Raw genomic sequence first — 22,995 nt, 5'->3', positions numbered from 1 at the left:
GGGTATAGCTACAAGAAAAATCCCCCCCTGCCTGCCACATTACTAAAGACTCTTTTCTTAAAAATTTACTCCAGAATCAGGTTTCTAAGCCAAATGAATTCTGCATTTAAGCCAGCATGGCACTTTTGACCTCTGGTAAGAAAAAACTGTTCCAATGAAATGGATGAGGAGTTAGGTAGGATTGCAAAGCCTGGAACTTGGCAGAGTGAAGAATTTCTTACCAACCAGCGCTGGCGTAATGCTGTAATTCCACAGATCTGTCCCATTGACCTGCAGAGCTAGAATATATGTGAGGCCTGATACAAAATAATCTGGAGATATTGTACAAGTGCACTTGGAAGTGTCCTTTCCATTCTCAGGGACACATTCATCATTTCTGAAAAAAGGGCAAAAAGATTATGTGATGTTTAGACTGTGGCACACTATGTATTGACAAGGTGAAACCAAACTTCCCAATATGCAGAGCTCATCAAATCTGAGACAAGCTCAGTTCCTAGGAACAAATCCAAACCAAGACTGAGCTCCCTTAGACTCCCCTAAAAAACCACCCTCCCCAAACACACCTTGGGTATTTGTATTGCACAAACAAAAAACTTGACAGAAATGCTAGAGATTGATCCCAAAACGAAAAATTGATACCCTTCATCTCACTGCAGCTTCTGGAGCAGCCGACTGACAGCTTGTCAGCATAGGTTTACTACAGTGTACAAAGACTGGTAAATCAGGTAAGATTTCTCTTGAAGGAGGTAGAAGGTTGTGTAAATTTATGAGAGTCCTACCACTCCTACAAGTAGGACTTGATTACTTCTCTGTGCTGAGAGTGCTAAGAAAAGTCTGCAAAAAAGTACACCACTGAAGAGAGCATGCTGTTAACTACAGAGATCTATTTTCCTCCTGGATTACATTTTGTCCCAGGCACCCATTGTAGAGGGAGAGAATCAACAGACATAAAAAACAGCAAGTCCCAGTGACAATAAAGTAACATCCTATTAAACACTTACAGAGAGAAGGAAGTTTTCTTTCTGTAGTAGAGCAGGAATTCTTTGGTGCAATTTGTTTGTGCAGGCACCTTCCAGTGGCAAACGAGCTCCTTGTCATAGTCAGTGAAGCAAGCAAATTCTTCTGTATGTCCTGCAGCCACATCTAGGGACAAGCAGCACAAAATGAGAAGCAGGAGAATCAAAAGAAGAAATTAGGTTAAACAGAAACATTAAAAACTTTTCCATCTAAACAAAGCTAACAGTCCCTTATAAATTAAGTGAAAGCATTGTTATTTTTCGTGTTTCAGGTAAACAGAGAGATGCACATCACCAAATATCCCTCCCTGTCTAGAGTCAACACCTAGACTTGGTCTTGGGCAGGAAAGTCTGCAGTAATAGTATTGAAACAGAAAGGCACAACTCAATTCAACACAGCCTTCCAAGCACAGAAAATCTGACTCTGATATCTCTATCTAAAACACTCCAGCGTTTTATAATTAAACATCATCATCCTATGCATTACATACAAAAGGTTCAATAGCCAAAATGCAGATAATTAACAGACAGACCAAGATCACTGGCTACAGGCATGTACTGGTGCTTTACCTACAATGGTTCTAAGCTTCCCTTGCTCTCTGCCTCCCCAGAGCAATTGCCCACTGCCACAGGCTTTCTTCTAGCACACACCTTTTTCTTAATTTTACTCAGTATTTCCTGCTATATCTTCTACTTTTCATTGTTATGATCATGTTTGGAAGCCCAGAGAGATTAAGTCACATGTTTGAGGCACTGAAAAGATACAGAAAAGCCCAAAGTCTGCACTCCCAATGTTTGTGTTTACAGTGTCTTTCACTGGCAATAATTAAGAAAAAAACCAGAACACACTGGTCAAAATATCTTTGTTAGAACTGGAAAGGGAAATAGAATACACAATCCTCCATATCCCTTCCAGCCTCATTTTCCATTATTTCAGTGCACTTCCACATGGGTGAAACAATGAACAGAAGAGGAGGAGCCATGTGACAGGTAGGTCATGCTATGACCAGGGCTAAGAGCATGCCAAGGGTGCTACTGCAATGTGATGATTTATAAATTAAATTAATCAGAGGTAGCTAATCCCTTTATCATTCCAGACAACCCTTTGCCTTCTTTGATGTGTGGCTTCCCTGTTACGGGTAAATATTAAAAACATCTCCCTTTTCTTGGCCAACTTGTACATCCTGCCTTCCTGATCTGAGTCTCAGTTCCCTGTAGAACTGAGTGGTTGGTTTTTAGAATCCTACTGATTTATATTTTTATGATAGATTCATAGGGATTCTGCAACAAAGTTTCCTGCAATTATACAAGTGCCATGGAAACACAGGATTTTATTTCTCTATGGTATGTAAATACTTTTGTTTATAAGGCCCAGCACATTTCTATGAAGTCTCCATTCTTGTTATCAGCATTGCAAATTCAAGATTAAGTTGACAAAAACTCACACCTGCATGCTCTTTTTTTCCAGATCTCTACATTATCTTCTATATTCTTTTCCTGGGACCTTCTCCCTTTTCTGTATTTTCTGTATTGCAGCTGTATTTTTTTTAAACCTCAGATACTTGAGAAATTCCTTTTGAAACAACGTCCAGTACAGAGCTTGTTTTCAGTCTATGTACTTAAAAAAATACTGGATTTATTCTTTAATCCTCAACTAGAACACTATGCTGAAGAAACTTAAAAGATGGAGTTAACCAGGAAAAAAAAATCTGTAAAATTAAACCTTAATAAAGATCATTTACGAATCATGTGGGATTACCTGGAGCAGATGACACAGCCAGTGCACTCCTGAATACCTTGATCCCCCTCATTAATTCAAGTTGTATTATTTCATAGTACATAAGTAAGTAGCTAACTAATGGTCTGGGGTTTTTTAAGACAGTTTTTAGAGAATTTTTAAATTATTTTGGTTTCCTTTTAAAAAAAAAAAAAAAAGGAAAAAAAAAAAGAAAAAGAAAACCCATAGACTACTGTGAATCTATTTAAAATGACAGCAAACAAAAAGTTCGATTCTTTTTCCACAGAATAAAAATCACAGAATCATAGAATTTTCAGCATTGGAGGGGACCTTGGATCATCTAGTTCCAACCCCCCCTGCCATGGGCAGGGACACCTCCCACCAGATCAGGTTGCTCAGAGCCCTGTCCAGCCTGGCCTTCCAAACTCCCAGGGATGGGGCTTCCACCATCTCTCTGGGCAACCTGTTCCTGTGTCTCACCACCCTCATGGTGAAGAACTTCTTCCTAACTTCCAATCTAAGTTTCCCCTTCTCCAGTTTGAATCCATTCCCCCATGTCCTATCCCTACCTGACATCTGAAAAAGTCACTCCCCAGCTTTCTTGTAGCCCCCTTCAGATACTGGAAGGCCACAGTGAGGTCTCCTCAGAGCCTTCTCTAGACTGGACAACCCCAACTCTCTCAGTGTCTTCACAACAGAGCTGCTCCAGCCCTCTGAGCATCCTCGTGTCCCTTCTCTGGACATGCTCCAGCACCTCCATGTCCCTCCTGTACAAGGGGCTCCAGAACTGGATGCAGGACTCCAGGTGGGGTCTCACGAGAGCAGAGCAGAGGGGGATGCAAATGCAAACAAATTTCTAACAATGCAAAAATGCATTTTTGGAAAACATGATGTTAGATATCTCATGTCTCTAAATATCAAGTATCATAAAAGACACAAGGAGGAAAACCACATTTTCATATTCAGCCACTGCCACTTAAACTTCAGTAAAGAATGATAAGCTAAAAAGCAGCACTAGGAGTTAATGCAAGTACACATCCTTCCAGACCCAAACACCAGTGTAGTGAAGAACATGCAGGACACCACAGGTCAGTCACCTGCACAGGCACAAGTCAGAGCATGAAATATCTCACTGCAAGCACCTGCAAAATTTGTCCAAAATCTTTCCACTGAATTTTCTCACTTAGTAACACTGCACACTTGTGAGAACACAAACTGTCCTTTGACAGCAGATCTCCAGGCTCCAGTTTGTAAGCACAGCTCCTGCAAGGTTCCACATGGTAAACGGCAGACATTATGAAAATAAGAAAGTGACAGACCAGAGCTTTCTACTCTTCATGGCACTTCCACAGAGATGTCACTGGGTTATTGCTGAGCACCTTGTTTGCAGCAAGGTGTCCAATGCAGATTAGATAATGGGGAAGCAGTGACATGGCTTTCCAAATCTCAGTTTCTCCTTCCTGCAAATTCCTGTTTTTTCTTGCCCATATGGAAAGTAAAAAGAAAAAATCTCAAAAATTTACTCTAGTATACAGATATTTCTGACAATTGAAGCTAGACACTTTTTTACTAGTTAATTAATGGTAATTAATTAATGGTAATAGCCTCCTAGTCATGGAAAAATGCTATGGATATAAACTTCAACATAGTAAATAAAAACATTTGACAAACATACCTTCAGTTGTTGTTAATGAAAAGAAAAGGATCCACAGGGTAAGTAATGAAGCACTTGGGAGTCTTCCCATAACTGAGACTGGCCAGGTTCAGTCAGACACACAGTGCTGAAATTCTGCCAACAGAACATTATTGTAAGCTTACATTTGTTAAGGCAAGGGTGTAGTTCTTGCTACTACTCTGCTAAAGGTGTAGAAGAGTGTAAAAGAATAAGGATAACACAAATGAGCTAAAAGACATTTCTGCAAAGTTTTAATACAGAGAATATTAAACAGAATTTGGCAGGGACCTCCTCAGCAACAAGAAAAGCAAAGCTGCTGGAACATGAGGAATTAAGAGGGTAAGCACTTAGACCAAGATCACTGACAGTCAACATGCACCAAAACCTATGATTCCACTCAGATAATTGAATTTAAGAATGAAGTGTCTGATCTATTGACGGAAACATTTTCCCCAAGTCCTGTCACCAGTATCCTGCATAATATCATCCTCCCAAAAGGATTTTAGCAAAGACCCCCAAGCCCTGCTTCAACAGCATATGGATTCAATAAAACAGTAAGTAATGAGGAAGAAGTTGTGAAACACATAACTAATGATGATTTGACCAGCACAACTTTGGAGAAGAAAAATTATAAACTGAAAACTGATGAAATATTTAAGACTTTCAAAGTATTTTCCCAAGATTCTTTTGCTGATGCAACATAGCCACGTGGTGGAAGACTGTATTCTGGATTAGATATGGCTACCAGCCTTCCTATTGCTAGGAATGTATGTGATGCACTTAAAATTCTGGTAAATTGGTAGATATGGAATAACCATAACTTTGTATTCAGAACAAAGAGGAACAAAACTTGTTCAGCAGCATGTCACTTAAGACACAACCCTTTTGTCCCTTCCTCTTATGTTCTTGTTATTTTCCAATCTCTGAATCTGGATGCAGTGTTCTCATCACCCTCCTGCCACAGGTACATCTGCAAAGCTCCAAAGTGGCATATGGGTTTGGATTTCAGTTCTCTCTGTGTGACTGAACAAAGAGGAGAGAACTTCTCAGAAGATACGCTGAGAGTGGCATTGGGCTTTCTGCAGAAGTTGGGTTAGATTCTGAAGTTGAGCAGACTACTGAAATGTATTTGTTAGTGGCCCTACCCCAAGTTCAGCAGCAGAACAACCCCTGCCTCTTCTAACAGTTTTGGCAAGGGATCAGCAGCTCTGCTGTGATATAAATTTATTAATTGATTAGCACAGGAAAAGTGTAATTATCTTCTGGAAGCATGCATGTAGGCACTGTGCACATGTAGGGATGTGCAGCCTGAAAGGATGCTACCAAAACTGTGCCCCCTTGAGTGACTCCTCTCTAAAACTGGGAAGATTCTCAAGCACTCCAGCTGAATCCTTGCTGTCAAACATAAAAACAGAATAAGCACAAGGTAGGCAACAGTCACACTCTTTCTCCATTGAGAAAGGGACTTTTTTATAGACATCCATACCCTTTATTGATAAATGTATCTATATAAATCAAAGTATTGTGAAAATGCATCAGTAGAATCTTAATTTTTGTCAATATATTTAGAAGCACTAATACTTCATTTATGATCAATCTTCCCTGCAGTATGTCAGTCAGCACCCAGGCAATTATCTCACAATCCAAGTTTCTGCACTTGTCAGAAAAGTCACATTTAATAATAAACTTATTCCATTCTCACATGCATGATTGGTGATGAATAAAAAGTTTCTAAAGCTTGAACATGGAAAATTTCAATCTTAGAGGTAAAAGCATAAGAACATTGTTAGTGAAAATAGAATGAAAAAATTATTTGTGGCCTTCTCTGAGGCAATTAATGCTCATCTAGTAATAAAAGACATAAGATTTTCAGGACTTTGTCTCATTTTTTAATTGTAAATGGCATAATACCCGTATTATTGCTTAACCAACACAGCATTCCCTGCATCACTGTATCATCACTGATGAAGGAAGGAGTTTAATTTCAGAATGGCAATTTAAAATGGTAATTTTTCATTCTTTCTATACCTGCAATGTAACCGATATTTTAAAGCATTCCTCTTTCCACACTCCTTCACGTAGTTTGTGAAACTCCCTCTTAATGCCATGCAGCAACATGGAAATGACATCTGCATTTCTGGAGCAGGATGGGACACATCTGGATAAATACACAAGCCTCTTAAAATGAGTAAATATGTTCCCTTTAAAAGGTTCAAACCTGATTTTTTTTTATTTATTACTAAAGATGAAGTTTCTGCATATTTCCATCATATTTCCATACCGAGATAGCAGAAGATAACAAAGGGCACAGAACAGGTCACCTGGACATGTGATGGAGAAAGAACTTTAACGTAATTAAATAAAATCTCTTCAAGATTGTGTAAATCTCTTCAAGATGCAACTCGCAGTCAGGAAACACGAAGGGAACTTGCTCATTTTTACAGAACTGACAGAAACCCCGGAAACGCCTCAGTCCAGACATGTTGGGAGAAACTGCCCCAAACACAGAATGTCTCGACTGGGACGGCCAGAGCAGACTGAAATCTGTTCCCAAGGAGCGCCGGAGCTCGTCCCGCTCCGGGAGGGATGGCGGATCCTGCCCGGACAAGGCGTTTCCCTGCCCAGAGCCCGGCGGCACAGGGGCGTGATCGGGACCCCGCGTGTCCTGGGAACCCACGTACCGCACCCACCTGGGATCCCCGCACAAGCAGGGGACATTCCGCACCGGTCACTGGACCCCTGCCCATCCCGGGACCGGGAGGGCGGCACCGCTCAGCTCCGGACCGGGGCGGTGGCACCGCCTCAGCCAGGGCGCAGCGCGGCCGGCAGGGGGGTAGCGCGCCCTACGGACGGGGAGAGGGAACGGACAGACGTACCTGGCCTGGCCTGGTCCGGCTCCCGGGCAGGGCTGGGCTGGGCTGGGCGGTGGGGTCCCGGGTCCCGGTTCGGTCCGTAGCGGGTCAGCCCGTGACCTCGGCAATGGAGTCCCCACCCCGCCTCGGCGCGCGCGAGGCGTGTCCATCCGGCCTTGAGCCGGCGTCAGGCGCGGCGGTGATCGTCGAGCTGTCGATCGTGGAGGCAGCAGCGACCGGCGGGAGAGGGACCGGGAGAGGGAGAGGGAGAGGGACCGGGACCGGGGCTGCCGGAGGGCGAGGTGTGAGCGGCAGACGGCAGGGGCGGGGCTGGGGCAGAAGCTTCACCCTTGTCTGCGACTCCCGGGGCCGAAGAAGCGGGGAGCGGCCAGTTCCGGACCACCCTGCAGCGGCTCCCGGGGGTCACGGCGGTCCCGCCGCGGCTGTCTCCGCTCTCCCCACCCCGGTCCTTGTTCCGGTGCTGCGGGTCGGGAACCTCTGCCCGCCGGGGGGGGTCCGGGATGGCAGAGACCGCGGCGGCCCGGCCCGGTGCTGGGCCCGGAGCCTCGGGGGAGCCTGGAGGAGCCTTTGCTCTTGGGAACTGTTAAAGGTTATTTGGCTGCTGTGGTCGACAAGTTTTTTGAGATGATTTTGTTTAGTTCCGATGTTCTCCAGAACATTTAGAGAGGGTTTTCTGTCCGAAGCATGTTAGGCTCTGGTTAGACCCGTTACGGGTGCTCTGGGTGCCGCGAGTGAGCACGGTGCCCGCTGCTGGATGAGTTGTGCGCTTGCATCTTTGTCCCAGAACCCTGGAGTCAGTCACCATCCCTGTGCTGGGAACAGGGGATCTGCCTCCTGGCCCTGAATCGATGGGAAGGACTGTAATGGGAATCTGATGCGTGCACGGACACTAATTCCAGCTTACCCCTCCTGCAGCCCCTGGAGCCTGATGGCAGCTCAGATGACTGATGCTCATCGGCGGTTCCTGCAAGTCCTGATGTCCCATGGGATACTGGATGGGTCAGAGGCCAGGAAATTACACAGGCGGTGCTGTGAAATCCATAAAGGTGTGTCTGACTTTCAGAGAAAAAGTAGGGAAGAGATGGAAGAGACAGTTTTGTTTCCTGGTGCAGTTTACAAATAATTACATTTCTGAAAAGCATACTACACCATCTAAAAAATAGCTAAAAAGACTTTAATGATGTGAGTCTTCTCTCTCTTTCCTAAAAGATAAAATGACACACTTAAAAACTTAAGTTTTTATAAGGTCAGACTCAAACAGAGAACTTGTTGGTTTTGTTTGTTTGTTTTGTCGTTTTTGGGTTTTTTTTTTTTTTGTAAGGATGGGTTTTATAGTTACACACTATAAAATATTCTTTGACACTGGTAATACTGAAATTTTCAGAGTGCTCCATTTATTTGGAAAGGTTTCCTCTGGAATATGAATTCTATGTTGTTACCCATCTTGAGTAAAACTGTCACATCATGATCAGCTGGTTAGTTTTAGTATATGCTATACCAAGTTGAATTTTATGGCACAAGTAGCAAAGATCTGGTTGTATACTGCCAAACTCGTTTGAAGTTCATGTTCAAACTTAAATAGTACAGAAATGTGAAATCAACTTGATAAGGATTTTTACAGATCTTCTCTTAATTTTGAAAGTGTGGTGGGAAAAAAATAGATCTGTAATGAGTAATGTGTTTTGCAGGAATTAATCAATAGGTATTAGATGTCCCAGAAAATAGTGAAAAAATAAAGTTCCTTTATTTTTGTCATAAAATACCTGCCTGAAGTGTAGTTGCTTGGGGGTTTTGTGTATGTGCTTTTTAAAATTTATTTTCAGTCTACTACGCACACGATAAACTGGATGATTTCATCAGTGTTATTAACAGCCACCTGCAGCCTTTGTTTATGCAGATCCGGAAAGGGATGTCAGAAGATGATGGGAGACCACATTATGCCCTGGTGAGTATCCAGTGTGCTGCCACAGTAAGTGTCTGTGGGGCTGCAGAGGGGGTGTGTGGAACATGGAGCTGGGAGGATGAACTGACAACAGCCTGGCTCGGTGGAAAGGAAACGTGGCAGCCAGGACAACAGCATGGACTGATTTGTTGGGCATAAGCAGGGAGATTTGTCACAGGAGACTTTGTTTCTCAAGAGCAATTTTTAAGCTAGAAAACATGGAGAGCCTCCCAACGTTAGTTTTCTTTTTCTTGTACTCAAAAATCAACCTAGCATGGAAGTGTTGTCAGGCAATGTCCTATGAAATTTTCCATAGATGCTCTGAAATGCTCATGTCAAAGAGGGAAGGTTATATAGTAATTTCAAAAAGCCATATAGTTGGTTATCTAACATCAGCTGCTGCTTTTAACCTTTCCAAGTCACTTTGCCAATTAATTTCAGCATGTGCAATAAAAATATGAAATAACAGTAACTGTTTTCACAACTGAACAAAAAGATGTATTTAATATAGTTACTGCTACTGTCCAGCACCATGTCCTGTGGGGAAGGGGGATTGTTTAAGAGCTTGGACTGGGCTGAGGCTGCTGTGGAGAACAAGAGGCTGAAAGATCAGAGGTTGTAAAGAAAGGACTTGAGTACCATTGTGTGACATCTTTAAGGAACAGCTCCTTTCATGTCACTAAAAGAAATGAAAACTCTTGTTAGTTGTGAGGTGATGGAAGATGACCCCAGAGGATCTTTTACAATTTATGGTGCAGAAATACAAAAGCATTTTAAGTATTGTTTTTCTTGTAGGTGAACTTGGCTGAAACTGAAATAACTAAAATGGCATCTGACTATACAGAAAACGAGCTAGAATTGTTCAGGAAAACAGTAAGTATCCCAGTTAGTAAATCACATTATCTCTGAGGGTACAATCTGAAAATGAATGGCAATGGAAGTGAATGGGGATATGGCTCAGGAACTACCTGGCAGGAACTGGGGATGCGCAAGGGTCCCTGAATGCAGCTTCACTGAGGCAGCACTGTACAGTTCATTTGTGGAAATGTTTTCTTGGCAAAGGTTAACTCAAGTAATGACAATTGTGTCAGCTCTTGCCCTTTGTTTTACAGTTCTGGTTCAAGCTGTGTACTGTAGTGTAGCTCTTATGTATGGATGCTGAAAAACCTGCACATTATTTTAAGGTTTGTCTGTCTAATTGCGTGGGTTTCATAATTGAAAATGTTTCTTTCTGTAGATGGACCTTATTATTTTATCAGAGAATGGCTTTGCCCCTTCTACAGAGATTTTAAACTTGGCTGACCAACTTAAGACAAAGAAAATGAAGAAGAAGGAAGCAGAACAAGTGCTGAAAGTTTTTGTGGAAGATAAGTGGCTCTCTGAGGTAATCACTGTATCTTTTCAAGTAGTTGTATTTTAATAGGTCCAGCTATTAGTTATGGATGTGATGGCATAAACAGGATGTCTTTGGCTTTGCATTGGATCAGTGTCAGCATATTAGTTTCATGACAGCAGAAAAAAGTAGATGTCAAGCACTTGATAGCAGGTGGTTAGAAAAGTAAGAAAAGGTTAAAGGAATTGAAGTAAAGGGCTCATGTCACCATTTGTTTCTTTAGAAAAATGGAGAATACACTCTGCATACTCGCTGCATAATTGAGATGGAACAATACATTCTCAGCAACTACCAAGATGTGGCAAGGAAGTGTAACATCTGTCACAGCCTTGCTATCCAGGTAACATTTGTTCTGATTCCTCAGTAGGCATCTGCTGATGTACTTATGTGGTTGTAGCTGAAGTCTGTGATACTTTCCTTTGATGATTAGTCAGGCACTGAAAAATTCTGGTTTTGTAGTCTGGTAATGGTCCCCATGTATATAAAGAAAATCTCCCTTGTTTTTTTCCCCCTGAGTAGGAATCCCGTCTTTGGGAAAAAACTTGACTTGGAGCAGTATCTCCAAGAGATTAAGTGTTATCCTTAAATAGGCCTAACACTTGTCAGCAGTCTTATCTCTGGACCTTACAAATAGCAGTGTTCATGTGACACGCATTTATCTTTAGTCCTGTAGTTTCGGTTCTGGAACTGGTTGTGTCTTTGGCTGTACTCTGATAGCTGATAAGTTACTAGTTTAGTCTTGCCTAAGTGGTTACAACCATCACTGCTGTTCTAAAACTACTGCATTCTCTTCCTCCTTGACCCTGCATCTTATCATGTTACCAGTTATCATCCTTTTATATTACTGTTTTCATCCCAATTTTCTGCTTCATTGCACTCATGTAGCTCAGTGTTATCTTTCAAGCTAAATTTTGCCCATAGAGGGAAATGCTTATTTCCTAGTTTCCAGTAAAATACCTCATTTTATCATTTAGCAGCTTTGACTTTTGAGTATCCATCAACTGTCCTGTGTGAACCATTTTTTACAGTAAAGCATTGCATATCTGCTGCCCTTTGTAACAACTTTATGTTAAATTGAAGGACTGATTACAAAGATTTTCTTATTCACAATTCTGGTTTCAGAGCCAAGTATGTGAATCCTGTGGAACTGGAATGCATCTGCCTTGTGTCAGGAAGTACTTTAGAGCTCAGACTGAACCACGCTGCCCACAGTGTAATGACTTCTGGTCTTGTGACATTCCAGGTACTCAGAAACCTATTAAAAATTGAGTATAATAATAATAGTAGAGAAAGCTGTGATATTCAGTGGCACTACCTGTATTGTTTATAACACTAGCTGGATCAGTTATTTCTGGATTCAGTTTTATGTTTTGGACAGTCAACCACACCTGGGTAACACTGAGCCTTGAAAAGTGCAAGGGTGATGCCTTATGGGCATTTTAATAATCTGTAGGCTATACAGTATTGTCCTTTTTTTGTATGACATTTATTGAATTTCCTTTTGCTTTTTTCACAGGTATGAATCGGGCAGACTCTCCGTCACCAGCAAAAACGGGGAGAGCAGAAAAGAGTCTCATTCTTGGCACTAGGCGATGACAGCAAAACTTGGCTTCAGTCAAATCTTTCTTCCTCTCTCTTGCAGGCTGTATTGTATTCATCAGTAACAATGTGTTGTTCTCTGTACTTATTTTTTTCTGAAGTTTTAAGAATCTTACAATAAAACTATCACTGACCTTCCAGTTCTCCTTCAGTTTTGCCTGCACAGCTTTCTTGGAGGCTGTTCTATGTGAGAAGTTCTCCATATTCTTGGTTTAGGACTCTCAGTGCACATTTGGGAATGAAAGATGAGAATGTCTCAGTCAGTCCTGTGAGCTGATTGCTATTACGATGCTAACAGTCTTTATGTGATGACCCTTCAGAGCTATGACCACCAGAAACTGACAGAGAAGCTGGTATCGAGGGATCTTACATAGTGCCAGTATTTAACTGGAATAAACAGAACTTGTCCAGGCATCAAAATACAGGACTGAAATGCAGCCTTACTGAAACTGGGGAACTTAACTAAGTCAGGATCATCCACATCAACCTATGAAAAACCAGAACAATGATCAGTAGCTTGTCATTACTCAAATTGACTTTATCAAGTAACACTAAACATATAACATACATGAAAAATCTACTAAAACTTGATACTAAAAATTTCAGAGAACTATTTACCTGACTAGTGTTGTGAAGAATGTGGCTTTCATGGGGGTATAGGTTTTCTGAATCTTGTGGTGAATATAGTCGGATATACTTTCTTCCAAATACCTGTAAATAGTACAATAAATGTTTTCCATCTTGTAATTAACATGCACATTACTGGAAATGGTGTGCTATAGCTGGTGTTTAACAGTAAAATGTACCTGATTACAAGAGTCATTATCTTTGTTGGTAATTAACAGACACTGCTATAATAAATTTTTTAAAATCAGACTGTTAGAATTCAAGCGTCTTGGAGCAGGTAAGAATTTGAAACAGCAGTAAATTACTTCAACCAAATTACTTTGAGTTGAAAGTTCAAGGCACACAATTTATACAATGTTATTTGGGTTCTACATAGCTAGAAAGTCCCTAGAAAAACAGAATCAGGAGGCTGCATCTTCAGTGCAGTTCACATCAGCAGGCAGAGATACCAGCCATGACTGCTAAGCCTCCATACACTCCGTATTTGCTCTTATTTCTGTATCATTATTAAGTTGTCCACTGGACTGTTTAATTGAAAGGTCAGAATTCATAAGGTAAGTGGACTGACAGACCTGAACACTCCACTGCAAGTTGTCAGTGAGGAGAATGAAGTGGCACAATAAAGAGAGACAAAGCTGATCCAGCAGGGATACTCTCAGAATGCCCACAGGAGGCACATGCTGCTTGTGCTGCCAAGTGTGATATTTGTTTGGAACTATCACATGAAAGAGTTGGTTGGCACTAACCAACCACAGCACAAGCTCCTGGTCCACAGCAGCTGCTGGTTTCCTCCCCAGTGGAAATGCTGCCACCTCTGCAGCAGCCACCAGCCAGCCAGCAGGGATCATTTCACTTTGTTACTTTTACTTGTTCCTTCCTGCATTCCACACCCACAAGTTAAATGTTATCAAGAGGCAGAGCAGTTTTAATGGAAAATTTAAAACTGCCAGCGACAAATGCAAGAGATTTGCAAAGTAGTATCTGCATATTCTCTACCCTACAATTTTTCATCGAGTTGTCTGCTACCCTTGTCTCTTAACAGTTGCATACCACAAGCATTTTCTTGAGCAATACTACTAGTGGCATTTATAGAGTAAGCTGAGTACAGACCTGGGCTAGAAAATTTTGCTGGGGATCCTGATGAAGAGGTGAGACAGTACCTTCTGGACCAAACCAAGCATTAATGGTGATGTCATCTTCTTCCCCTTCCCCCAAACAGCAGTAGTCAGGGATACTGATGTCCTCTTTCAGTTCCGGGATCTATTCCCATAAAGAAACATTAGAAAGGGTATGTGCTGACCTGCCAAACATTTGTAATGCATGGAGCAGAAGATCAAAGCTTGACACAGAAATCAAATGACCTGCTTGCCCAGCCAAGGCAGAACTGCTAGGAGTCTGCAGGAAATGTCCTCACTCTCTGTCCTACCAAGCAGATTCTGTTGGAAGGAGAAGTGGGAGAAAGAAAGGGGTTTCTCATTCTTCCCTTTGCTTTAGCAGAGACCAGAGTTTGCTGTTCATGGAAAAGGAGCAGCTGATCTTTTATACACTGAGCCTGCTTCTCTGTGAGGCTCTTTTTTACATCCTCTACCAACCTAATCTCTGGCTAACTGGAATGACATTTCAGAATCAGGTGAACATATCATCACTGAAGACTGCTTCCTGTCCAAATGTCTCCCCTGACTTACATATTCTTTGGGGAAATTCTGCTTGGCAGGTGATAGCCCTGTAAGTATATGCTACATAGTACTGAGAGAGCAGCAAGAATGAAAGTCGTCACTCCTGAAACTGTTTTGTTTCCACTAGAAACATTCCAATGGCCTTTGAGCTAAATGGAACAGCCCTGCCCCCCATCTGTTCCTTCACATTGTAGGAATAGAAATGCAAGAAACAGTGTCAATTCTCTGTATGCCCTTTCATCTTGTACTGTTGACATTCTCAGAGATTACTTGTGCTACAAAGAGAACAGCTGACCGCAGAAAGATAAAAACATTCACTAAGTTTTACCTGATCAAAAAGCTGGTGCTGGGCAAGGTATCCCACGCTGTTCTGAAATTCCAACAGAGAAAGAAAAAAATGCACAGGTTAATAAATGAGAGGAATGAAACTTCTGGCAGAGGATTCCTTGTCCATAAACTCCACCATTCAGGCTTTTGCTGCAGAAGTATGTATTCATCACATTCCAGCTGCTGTACATTTGACTATATATACATTAAAAAAAAAATTAAACCTAGCTATTGCTGCAATAACTATCTGTAGCTTCAGATCTTGAAAATATGTCAAATCTTTTAATTCAGAGCTGTGCTTACAACACACTGCCTCCCCTGACATCACCTCCTAAGCATGCTTGCTTTAAGCAGAAAACCTGTGCCAGTAGCACACTGCTGTATTTGGAGATAAAAAAAAAAGGAAGGTAACAGACCTGATTCACAATATACTGGTTGATGAAGTCACTGACAGTCATGAGCTTTTGAGACCACTCCTCATCTGTGTACCGGGGACCCAGCTCCACGGGAACCGTGCGGCACCCTGCGACTTGACAAAAATAGTCCACACTGGAATAAAGAAAGTTTCATTACCCTCTTATAGTGCTCTTCTTGTTGAGTATAAGGCAATCAACCAAAATCAATCTTGCAGAGTAAAAAACTCCACCACCAGGAGTTTCTTCTCTGTAAAACCTACAAACCAGAGACAAAAGTCAGCAGAAAAGAACACAAGCAGCAAGGAAACAAGCAAGAAGACAAACTTGTGTGTACTTCATGCCACAAATGCCTGTTCTGTATTAAAACCTCGTCTACCTCAGTTAACTATTGGGATGATGAATCTTTTTACTGCCTACTGCCACCTTTGGTAAATAAAATCTTGTATCTTTTTACCATTAATGTTAAATCAACTCTCTGTCACTGTCAAATTCTATATACAGCTGCCAATGCTATACACTCTGCTTAACATCAGACGAATTACTTTGATGGGTGATATACACATCTCCATTGATATGGTATGATATTGATATTGACAATACAATATTGACAATGCTATTAATTAAATGAAGTTAATCTTTTTAAGTGTTGGACATTAAATAGTGGAGCACCTTCCCTCAAAAAAGAATAAAGCCCCTATAAAATACCAAGTTAATGTGAACTTTACCTTTGTCTGTGGAATGAAAGCAATCGTTCAAACTAAGCACAAGTATTTAATCCCCTTTTCAAAGGAATCGTGAGCTTTATCTCACAAATAACAGTTTCCAGTATTGGGAGAGCTGGCTCCATGGGCTACATCGCACAAGCAGTGCAGTGGCAGTATTTGCTGTCCTACCAGGTTAGGGAAGAAATTTTTTTTCTTACCTCCACTTCTTCATGCAGGGCCAGTGGTCAGTGATTCCCTCCAGGATCACCGGTTTCTGTGGGATCAGGAAGTTGTCTCTGAAATGCTCCAGCGAGGGGCAGTGCAGGTGCGGGACCGCGTCCTCCGGACGCACCGCCGGGACTGGGGGGGGGTCGGCCCGGGCCCTCTGCAACACACACCGGGCCGGTCCGCAGCTGCTCCCGAGGCTGCCAGCAGGGGGACAGAGCACCGGGGGTGGGGGCGAGGCAGCCCGAGCCCGGAGTCAGGGGAGGGTGGTGGTGGTGGTCTTGGGGAGCCCACGGGAGAGGACCCGGGGAGGGAGTGGGGGAAGGGCGGGTCCCGGGCGCGGTCTCCTCAGGGCGGTACCTGTGCGGGGACCTCGACCGCGGGGCGGGGCAGGTGGCACTGCAGGACACGGACCAGGCGGGCCAGGACGTTGTCCAGGACGGAGGCGCCCATGAGCAGCCCCAGGTCGCAGAGGCGGACAGCGGTGGCCAGCGGGTGGCCAGCGGCCACTTGTGAGAGCGCCCCGAAGAAGCAGCCGTAGGCGTAGACCTGCCGCCAGGCCTTGCTGATCTCCCGCCAGGGCCCCGCGTTCAGCTTCTCCCAGGAGTAGTCCCGTAGGACGTCCCCGATGCGATCCATCGCCGCCGCCGCCTCCCGACCGGGCCTCCCCTCCGCGCCGTACAGCACTCGGCGACCCCGCCGCAGCAGCTCCTGGACGCAGTCCTCCACCTCGCCGCTCAGTGCCAAGGTCAGACCCTCCTCGGTGCTGGGCAGCAGCGTCCGCACTTCCACCCACACCGTCTCGTCCGCCGCGAGGCCGCCGCCCTGGTCCTCTGCGCCGAGCAGCGCCATGGCAGCGCGGCTGACGGGCCTGCGCGGGCTGGCGGCGGCAGCGCCGGGGCGGGCTGGAGCGGGGGGAAGGCGGGGCACAGGCCCGGCCGGTGCTGGTCGGGTTTGCGGCCTTGCGAGATTGGTCCCGCCCCAGCAGCAGCGGGAGGAGCGTTGGCATCGCGTACCGAGGGGGCGCTGCCCCAGGGTTGGAGACCGGGACCGGGGGTGGTGACGGTGCCGCGGGACCCTCGCTCTCTCTCTCTCTCGCTCCTCCGCGGTGTTGTCGGGGCGGCTGCTGCCCGCGTTCCCGTGCGCTGCCCCGGTCCGTGCATGCCGGTCCGCTCGGTGTCGGGAGGTGGCTCGGCCGGGGAGCCGCCGAGGGGCCGGCAGTCCCCTCACACCTTTCTTGCCCTTGTGCTGCTACCGGTGTGCATGCAGCCGCGTAACGAACCGAAATGGAAACCTCCTCGGGGTTAAAAAGCACCCGTTTGGGGGGTTAGTTTTAGCCCAGATCAGTCTCATCCCTGGGTTCCTCACGTAACCGGGTAAAGAGGGATGTGATCGGGGTTTAAGTGGGTGAAGAAAAGGAAGCAATTCCTTTTGGTGGCATTGCTGTTTTATTTCAGGATTAAAAGCTCTGTGAAACTGTAGCCCAGGTCTCCATGAGCTGTGTAGTATCACAAAACTCAGTCTAAATAGAGTAATTTGGGCCCTTGACTACCGGCCCTATTGGTGTTCGGTTGCTGTATGATTGATGTAGCTGTTTGCATTGAAGGGCAACGTGTAAATCCAATCTGCTTTTCTTTCTGCTGTAGCTTACATGTTAAACATGCAGTGAGGAATGAGGAAGATAGCTGTTTGACTTCAGAAATCTTTTTGTTCCAGCTGTTAACAAGGAGATGATGACTCCTGGAAGACTGGGAGATAGTCTAATCTTTGTTTATCTCAAGCATCAGAAAGAAATCCTGTCCAGGACCTTCCATACTGACCTGAATAACACAAGAGGAGCCTCGAAGCCTCAGGGATGAATGTTGCTTGAGGTGATGTCCTTTTGGTGGTTTATGCTGCATGTTTCAAATCTGCTTAAGACATGCTTCCTACATGGAACGCACACCTCAATCTTCTAACACACAAGGCATCTTTCTGCTTCAGCTTGCTTTGGTAATGTGCCCTGAACATGTTCTTGATATTTAATACTTGACTGCAAAGAAAATAATATTTTACTTAAAATTCAGCAGCTCTGATGAATGTCTTAACATCAAGAACCAGAATTTAAAGAAACATAACAAGAAATGAGGAATTTTTAACTCATTAAAAATGTTTAAAATATCACTTGTCTAGGGTTGAAATCTTCAGACATGATGCAAAAACTTACAGAAAAAGTTGATACCACCTTTCATACTGAGAGAACATTCATTGTTCTTTCTCCAGTGCTCAGTCACTGGTGCTTTTGAAAAAAGGGGCTGATTTGAGTCTTCCTATCTCTGCTGCAGTTTGTGACTCTTCTCCACTCTATGCCCGAGCTATCTTGTTTGAATCATGTCCTCTTCTCTCACACTTTAGACTTGCTACATTGGCTTATCATGCTGGCCCATCTATTCTAACTGCCTTTTTCTTGGCACCTTAAATTCGTCCTGTAACTGTGTGATTTTAGCACCTTCATCTAGAATTTTACTCTCCTTGATTGCTAAATGTTAATGTATGTGCCTATAGGACAAAGTATTTAACTGTCAAGGGAAACTTCTAGTTAGACCTTGTGTTCAATATTTGCAATTTATGATGTTAGCAAGTGTTGCTAGCCTTGTGCTTATGGACTGTCCAGTTTTCATTGCCATTTATTTTAACTTTTAGCCCTCTTCATGTTGAAAAATACAATTCTTGCTAAATCATACTTTTCCTATTTTAAATATTAGGAATATTTTCACAAATTACGTTTTGAAGATTTGGATTTTCTTTCTGGTATTTTAAATAACACCAAGTTCTGAACATATAAACTCTAATGCAGTGTGGGGCAGTAAGGCCATGATAAGCTATATCAGTATTACTGTTGGCAGAGAACCAACTGGGAATAAATTTTAGGTTTTGGGTATTCAGGGAGTTTCCATGTTTCTCTTTGAGAGTACAGTGGAAGACAACTATTTCTGGTCAATCATAATTTGGTACAATGGCTTGGATGCTGATAGAACATCACTAGTCTGGAAATAGCTGAGATGTCTATCTGCTAAGCTAATAAAGATAGGTTTCCAGGTGTGCTAAGTCTTGTAGTGTGTTTGGTCTTTAGGAGGAAAATCCACTAAAATCTCATACTATCACACTGCATCCTAGCAATTTGGTTGACATTGTCTTTACTGGGAAAAGACCCAACAGATCTGCAAAAGCTGATTTGGGAAGTTTTGCTTTAAGAGTAATTAACCTTATAGCACCTGTGTACTAGTTTTGAAACGTCTCTAAACCGATGCAAGTATTTTTTGTTGTGAGCTGTCTGACTGAGGAAGTGGGTCACTTCAGTGCTAGACATTCACATTCTAAGTCAACACGAGATAATTTAATTCCTGCTGCCAACAAACAAAGATTAATCTGCAGAAATAGATGTGAAATCTCTGTGGATTATGCCACCAGCACTGAAATTTGTGATGCTTTTATAAGAAATAAGTTTTTAAAAGATTTTTTCACCCGAACTGCCTAACCTTGCAGAAAGATGTCCCTTTCAAAACATGGAGGAAAACTTGACACCAAGATTTATTCCCTGCATGCTTCCTGTGGTATAGTCTGCGAAACACTTTGTGATCTCTTTTATATTCTGAGTATTTTTTAAGTACACTCCAGGCTCACTTTCTGCTACCAATGACATTCAGAAAGAAATTACCTATTTAAAAATCCCAAATAACTAGGGAAAAAAATTAAGAGAAATAATAAAGTCTGATAAACCATATGTATTTCTCTCTTCTGTTGACAGCCCAAGATTCCAAGACCCGTGGTTACGTGATGTTGCCTTGTCTGCCAGTGGTGGAAAAGTCATTATTTGCACACAATTTCAGCTGGTGCTGCTGTCCTGTGCATGAGGGCTAGCAGGCTGTTTCTGCTCACAGGAGAGGCTGTCTGCTACCTTCCACAGGAATCACAGACTGCCCCACACATTTAATGACTGCCCCACACCACCCCTACTCCAAGAAGTTAAGAAAAAAAAATGGGGAGGGCAGGGGGTGAAATGGAAGGTAAGATGTCGTCTTGTCCTAAGATGGGAGCATGAACTGATGATTGCCATGAGAGTGTTTGTTATCGTGGCTGAGTCTGATTTTCCATTACAGGGGATGAGTGATTGTCTCTCCCTTTGCAGGAACAAAAGTATGAACACATAAGACTTTACGCACTGTGGATGTCTTCCCTGGCTGCTTTTTCTGCTCCTGGGCACAGGAGATGAATGATTCTGATTAATAATATGTTCAGAATTAATTGTTATACAAGAGTTATTTTCCTCAGATAAGCAAAGTCTTCCTGCTTGAGAGTGACACAGCTGTGCGTCTCGATTGTATCTTGGAGCTGAGTTAATTGTACAGCCAAAGTGTAATGAGGGGTATGTCTTTATCAACCTGTTCCCTGCATTGTGTTTTTATCACTGCCATCTGCTCTGTTGAGAGTGGCAGCTGCCAGGTCTCACAAATAGTGCTGTCATGCACTCTCATGGAGAACAACATATTGTCATAATTTCTCTGATATTACAAGATGGATTCACTTTAAGAGAGATAAGGTGACATTTTGCATGGCACTTTGGAATGGGTTTCATTGCAGTGTGTGTAGGACACACAATGTTCTTTCTGAAGCAGGATATAACAGCACACCCAGTTCTACTTTCAGAAATCACCGGAAAATGCTTATTTTTCAAGAAACATTATGTAACATCCGTCTGGAACATATGTGTCAGTGCTGAGATGCAACTGAGATATAGTATTAGTATTGGCTACATGTGTAGCCCTAGTTACCTTTGCTGGCTGGAAATTATGTAAGACTATTTTTAAAATTCAGTTTTTTTTTTTTTTTTTTTTGCTTATATCAGCTTGAATCTCCTTCATATTTGCAAACATGTTCAGACAGCTCCTTCAACATTAAAAGAAAAAAAAAAACTCTTTAGAAAAAAATCTTTAAAAAAATCTTCCTGGCAGTCAGTACTCTTTCTGTTGTCTTAGCTGGGCCCTAGGTAGGAAATTTAGCTTTAGACAAGGCCAAACTTCACTGGGTGCCCAGCCTGAGCCAGTCCTCTGGGCTCTCATGAATTGTTTCAGAGAGGGATCCATCCTAGCTTGAGATGGGCTCATGAGGGTAGGCAAGCAAGTGGCAGGAGTTGCTCTCTGTGGGTGTCTGTTTCTCTCCTCAGGCTACCAAAGAAATCTAAAAGACAGTGTAGATGACCACCTTGCCTCTTTGGTGGATAAATGTAGATGAGGTGAACCACATACCCAGTATGTGCCAATACATGTTCTTGTTCTGAGGACCTGTCAAAATCTTGTGTGTGCACCAAGTGTAGGAAAATACTTGGTGTAATCCACCTTCACAGAGGTGCCTCTCCATAAAGGTAATGAGGTACATCCTCTTTTGTATGTTAATCTCATGCTTTTGGATGTGTATTTAGTGCAGTTTTTACTACTCAGCTAGTCCCACAACAAGTGTCAGAGTCCCTGTTGCTGCTTGCAAGGGACAAACAGCAAGGAAGGAAAATGGTATGTGCCTTGGAGGATGTCTGTTGCAATACTCCTGTTTCGTGTGTGTGTTGTAAAACTGACACCAAATCTGTCTGCCTACTGGAAGGACTTACATGAAAGACTGATTGGGATATTTCTTCTTGCTAATGAGCATTAAAGAGAAGCAGCAGTTCTGATATGGCAAAAAGCACAGTTGTGATAAAGAGGGTGGAATATTTATTGTTTCATTTTCTTTTTCAAGTGCAACAGGTTGCAAAATGCTGAGCATCTGATAAACAAAATACAAATATAATACAAAATACAAAGGATGGAGGAGGCAAAGAGACAGCTGGAGTGCCAGTCAGCCTGTTTGGAATGGTGTGGAGAGTGGAGAGCTTTCTGACAGCAGTGAGGAAGAAAGGCCAGGGCATGGCTCCTTGACGTTTCTCTGTCTCATCCAAATGGGTGTGTAGCTTCAGCACTGCATTGTTAGCTGATCAGAAGCCATTTGAGTTGTGAGCAGGGTTCCCCCAATGGCAAATGGAAGATCAGGCTAGAGAAAAGTCTCTTGGCATTTAAATGGAGTTGTACATTCTGGAACTGTAAGACCTGGCTGTCGTTCCAGTAATGCATTTCAAGAGCTGATAAAAGCTCCTGGCATTGTAATGATCTTGAGTGAGCACCAGATCACCAGTTATCCCGAGGCAGGGAAGTGTCATTTTCATTACCCACACTTTATGTATATGTGTATGTACCTTAAGAGGAAGAATATATATTTAAACATTTTTTTTTCTTCCTCTCAAGCTTTACAAATCTCATTTGAAACTTCTGTTTGATTTATCCCCCAGGCTAGGTCTATAAGTGCTGCATGAATTTGTTTTTCTGCTCTGTTTCAAGTAAATTTAGAACTGTATACATATTTGTGTTCATACATCACATTCTTATTAATGAGCACAATATAATTGTTGGTTGTATTGACTTTTGTTGCTGTGGATGTTTTTAAAAGATACTTTAAAGACTTTGCTGGAGTTTGCATGTGCTTCAGAAATTAAATTTAGTCTGTGATTTTATTACCCTTTTTATTTAATTTATCTTAACTGTTGCTTTCAAGCTGTGAACCAGCTGTTGACTTTGAAAAAACATTGTTCAATTTGAAAGGAGCATTTTAAAGCTTAATGTAATGGCTGTAAGTAATCACTACAGCAATTATATTCTCTGGTGTTGTGCGTCACTATAATAATGTTGGAGGTTGTGTGAAAATGCAGGAGAGAAACACA

At 42.8% G+C, this 22,995-nt stretch overlaps 3 protein-coding genes and 1 long non-coding RNA gene across 12 annotated transcripts in view; 2 read left to right on the top strand and 2 right to left on the bottom strand.

The window, feature by feature from the left end:
• IL4R (interleukin 4 receptor) overlaps positions 1–7,721 on the bottom strand; it is a 13,508-nt gene extending 5,787 nt beyond the window's left edge. The window contains exons 1-4 of one of the 2 annotated variants that reach the window (XM_030459602.1): positions 7,306–7,721; positions 4,430–4,543; positions 1,002–1,143; positions 222–376 (exon numbers count right to left, since the gene is read on the bottom strand). In XM_030459602.1, the coding sequence (XP_030315462.1) occupies positions 222–376; positions 1,002–1,143; positions 4,430–4,499 (367 nt within the window). In that variant the 5' untranslated portion in view covers positions 4,500–4,543; positions 7,306–7,721. Of the gene's footprint in view, positions 1–221; positions 377–1,001; positions 1,144–4,429; positions 4,544–7,119; positions 7,256–7,305 lie in introns of those variants that run through there. The other variant, XM_030459603.1, reaches the window with a different exon arrangement.
• On the top strand, positions 7,510–12,247 carry NSMCE1 (NSE1 homolog, SMC5-SMC6 complex component). 5 transcript variants are annotated; one of them, XM_030459607.1, is made up of 8 exons: positions 7,510–7,583; positions 8,218–8,348; positions 9,126–9,247; positions 10,040–10,117; positions 10,482–10,628; positions 10,861–10,977; positions 11,760–11,880; positions 12,154–12,247. In XM_030459607.1, exons 2-8 carry the CDS (start codon positions 8,231–8,233, stop codon positions 12,231–12,233), a joined length of 783 nt encoding a protein of 260 aa, XP_030315467.1. In that variant the 5' UTR covers positions 7,510–7,583; positions 8,218–8,230; the 3' UTR covers positions 12,234–12,247. The 5 variants fall into 5 exon arrangements, with proteins under 5 accessions (XP_030315467.1, XP_030315469.1, XP_030315470.1 ...); XM_030459609.1 differs by lacking the exon at positions 7,510–7,583 and adding an exon at positions 7,740–7,768; XM_030459610.1 differs by lacking the exon at positions 7,510–7,583 and adding an exon at positions 7,748–7,759.
• On the bottom strand, positions 12,102–17,086 carry KDM8 (lysine demethylase 8). Of its 3 annotated transcripts, none has more exons than XM_030459604.1 (7): positions 16,572–17,086; positions 16,205–16,371; positions 15,283–15,415; positions 14,868–14,909; positions 13,974–14,123; positions 12,855–12,947; positions 12,102–12,723 (listed from the first exon to the last, which is right to left on the bottom strand). In XM_030459604.1, exons 1-7 carry the CDS (start codon positions 17,061–17,063, stop codon positions 12,559–12,561), a joined length of 1,242 nt encoding a protein of 413 aa, XP_030315464.1. In that variant the 5' UTR covers positions 17,064–17,086; the 3' UTR covers positions 12,102–12,558. The 3 variants fall into 3 exon arrangements, with proteins under 3 accessions (XP_030315464.1, XP_030315466.1, XP_030315465.1); XM_030459606.1 differs by having other exon boundaries at positions 12,369–12,723; positions 16,626–17,086; XM_030459605.1 differs by lacking the exon at positions 14,868–14,909 and having other exon boundaries at positions 12,369–12,723.
• Positions 16,871–22,995, top strand: LOC115599137. 2 transcript variants are annotated; one of them, XR_003988158.1, is made up of 4 exons: positions 16,871–16,959; positions 17,928–18,082; positions 19,999–20,257; positions 21,981–22,995. It is a non-coding gene; the product is annotated as an uncharacterized LOC115599137 (long non-coding RNA). The 2 variants fall into 2 exon arrangements; XR_003988157.1 differs by lacking the exon at positions 21,981–22,995 and having other exon boundaries at positions 19,999–20,503.

This window comes from Calypte anna, chromosome 14 (genome assembly GCF_003957555.1).
Source record: "Calypte anna isolate BGI_N300 chromosome 14, bCalAnn1_v1.p, whole genome shotgun sequence".
Lineage (NCBI taxonomy): Eukaryota > Metazoa > Chordata > Aves > Apodiformes > Trochilidae > Calypte > Calypte anna.
Note: the sequence above shows the minus strand (reverse complement) of the source record. Positions and strands in the feature narration are given on the sequence as shown.

Bases quoted from the DNA above. Each gene is read 5' to 3' on its own strand.
- KDM8 (XM_030459604.1), bottom strand. From the start codon at position 17,063: ATGGCGCTGCTCGGCGCAGAGGACCAGGGCGGCGGCCTCGCGGCGGAC. The intron at 14,124-14,867 runs GTAAAACTTAGT...TTATGGGAATAG, and splicing joins AGCACCAGCTTTTTGATCAG to ATCCCGGAACTGAAAGAGGA. The intron at 12,948-13,973 runs GTCTGTACTCAG...TACTATTTACAG, and splicing joins AGCAAAATTTTCTAGCCCAG to GTATTTGGAAGAAAGTATAT.
- NSMCE1 (XM_030459607.1), top strand. From the start codon at position 8,231: ATGGCAGCTCAGATGACTGATGCTCATCGGCGGTTCCTGCAAGTCCTG. The intron at 10,978-11,759 runs GTAACATTTGTT...TTCTGGTTTCAG, and splicing joins GTCACAGCCTTGCTATCCAG to AGCCAAGTATGTGAATCCTG. The intron at 11,881-12,153 runs GTACTCAGAAAC...CTTTTTTCACAG, and splicing joins CTGGTCTTGTGACATTCCAG to GTATGAATCGGGCAGACTCT.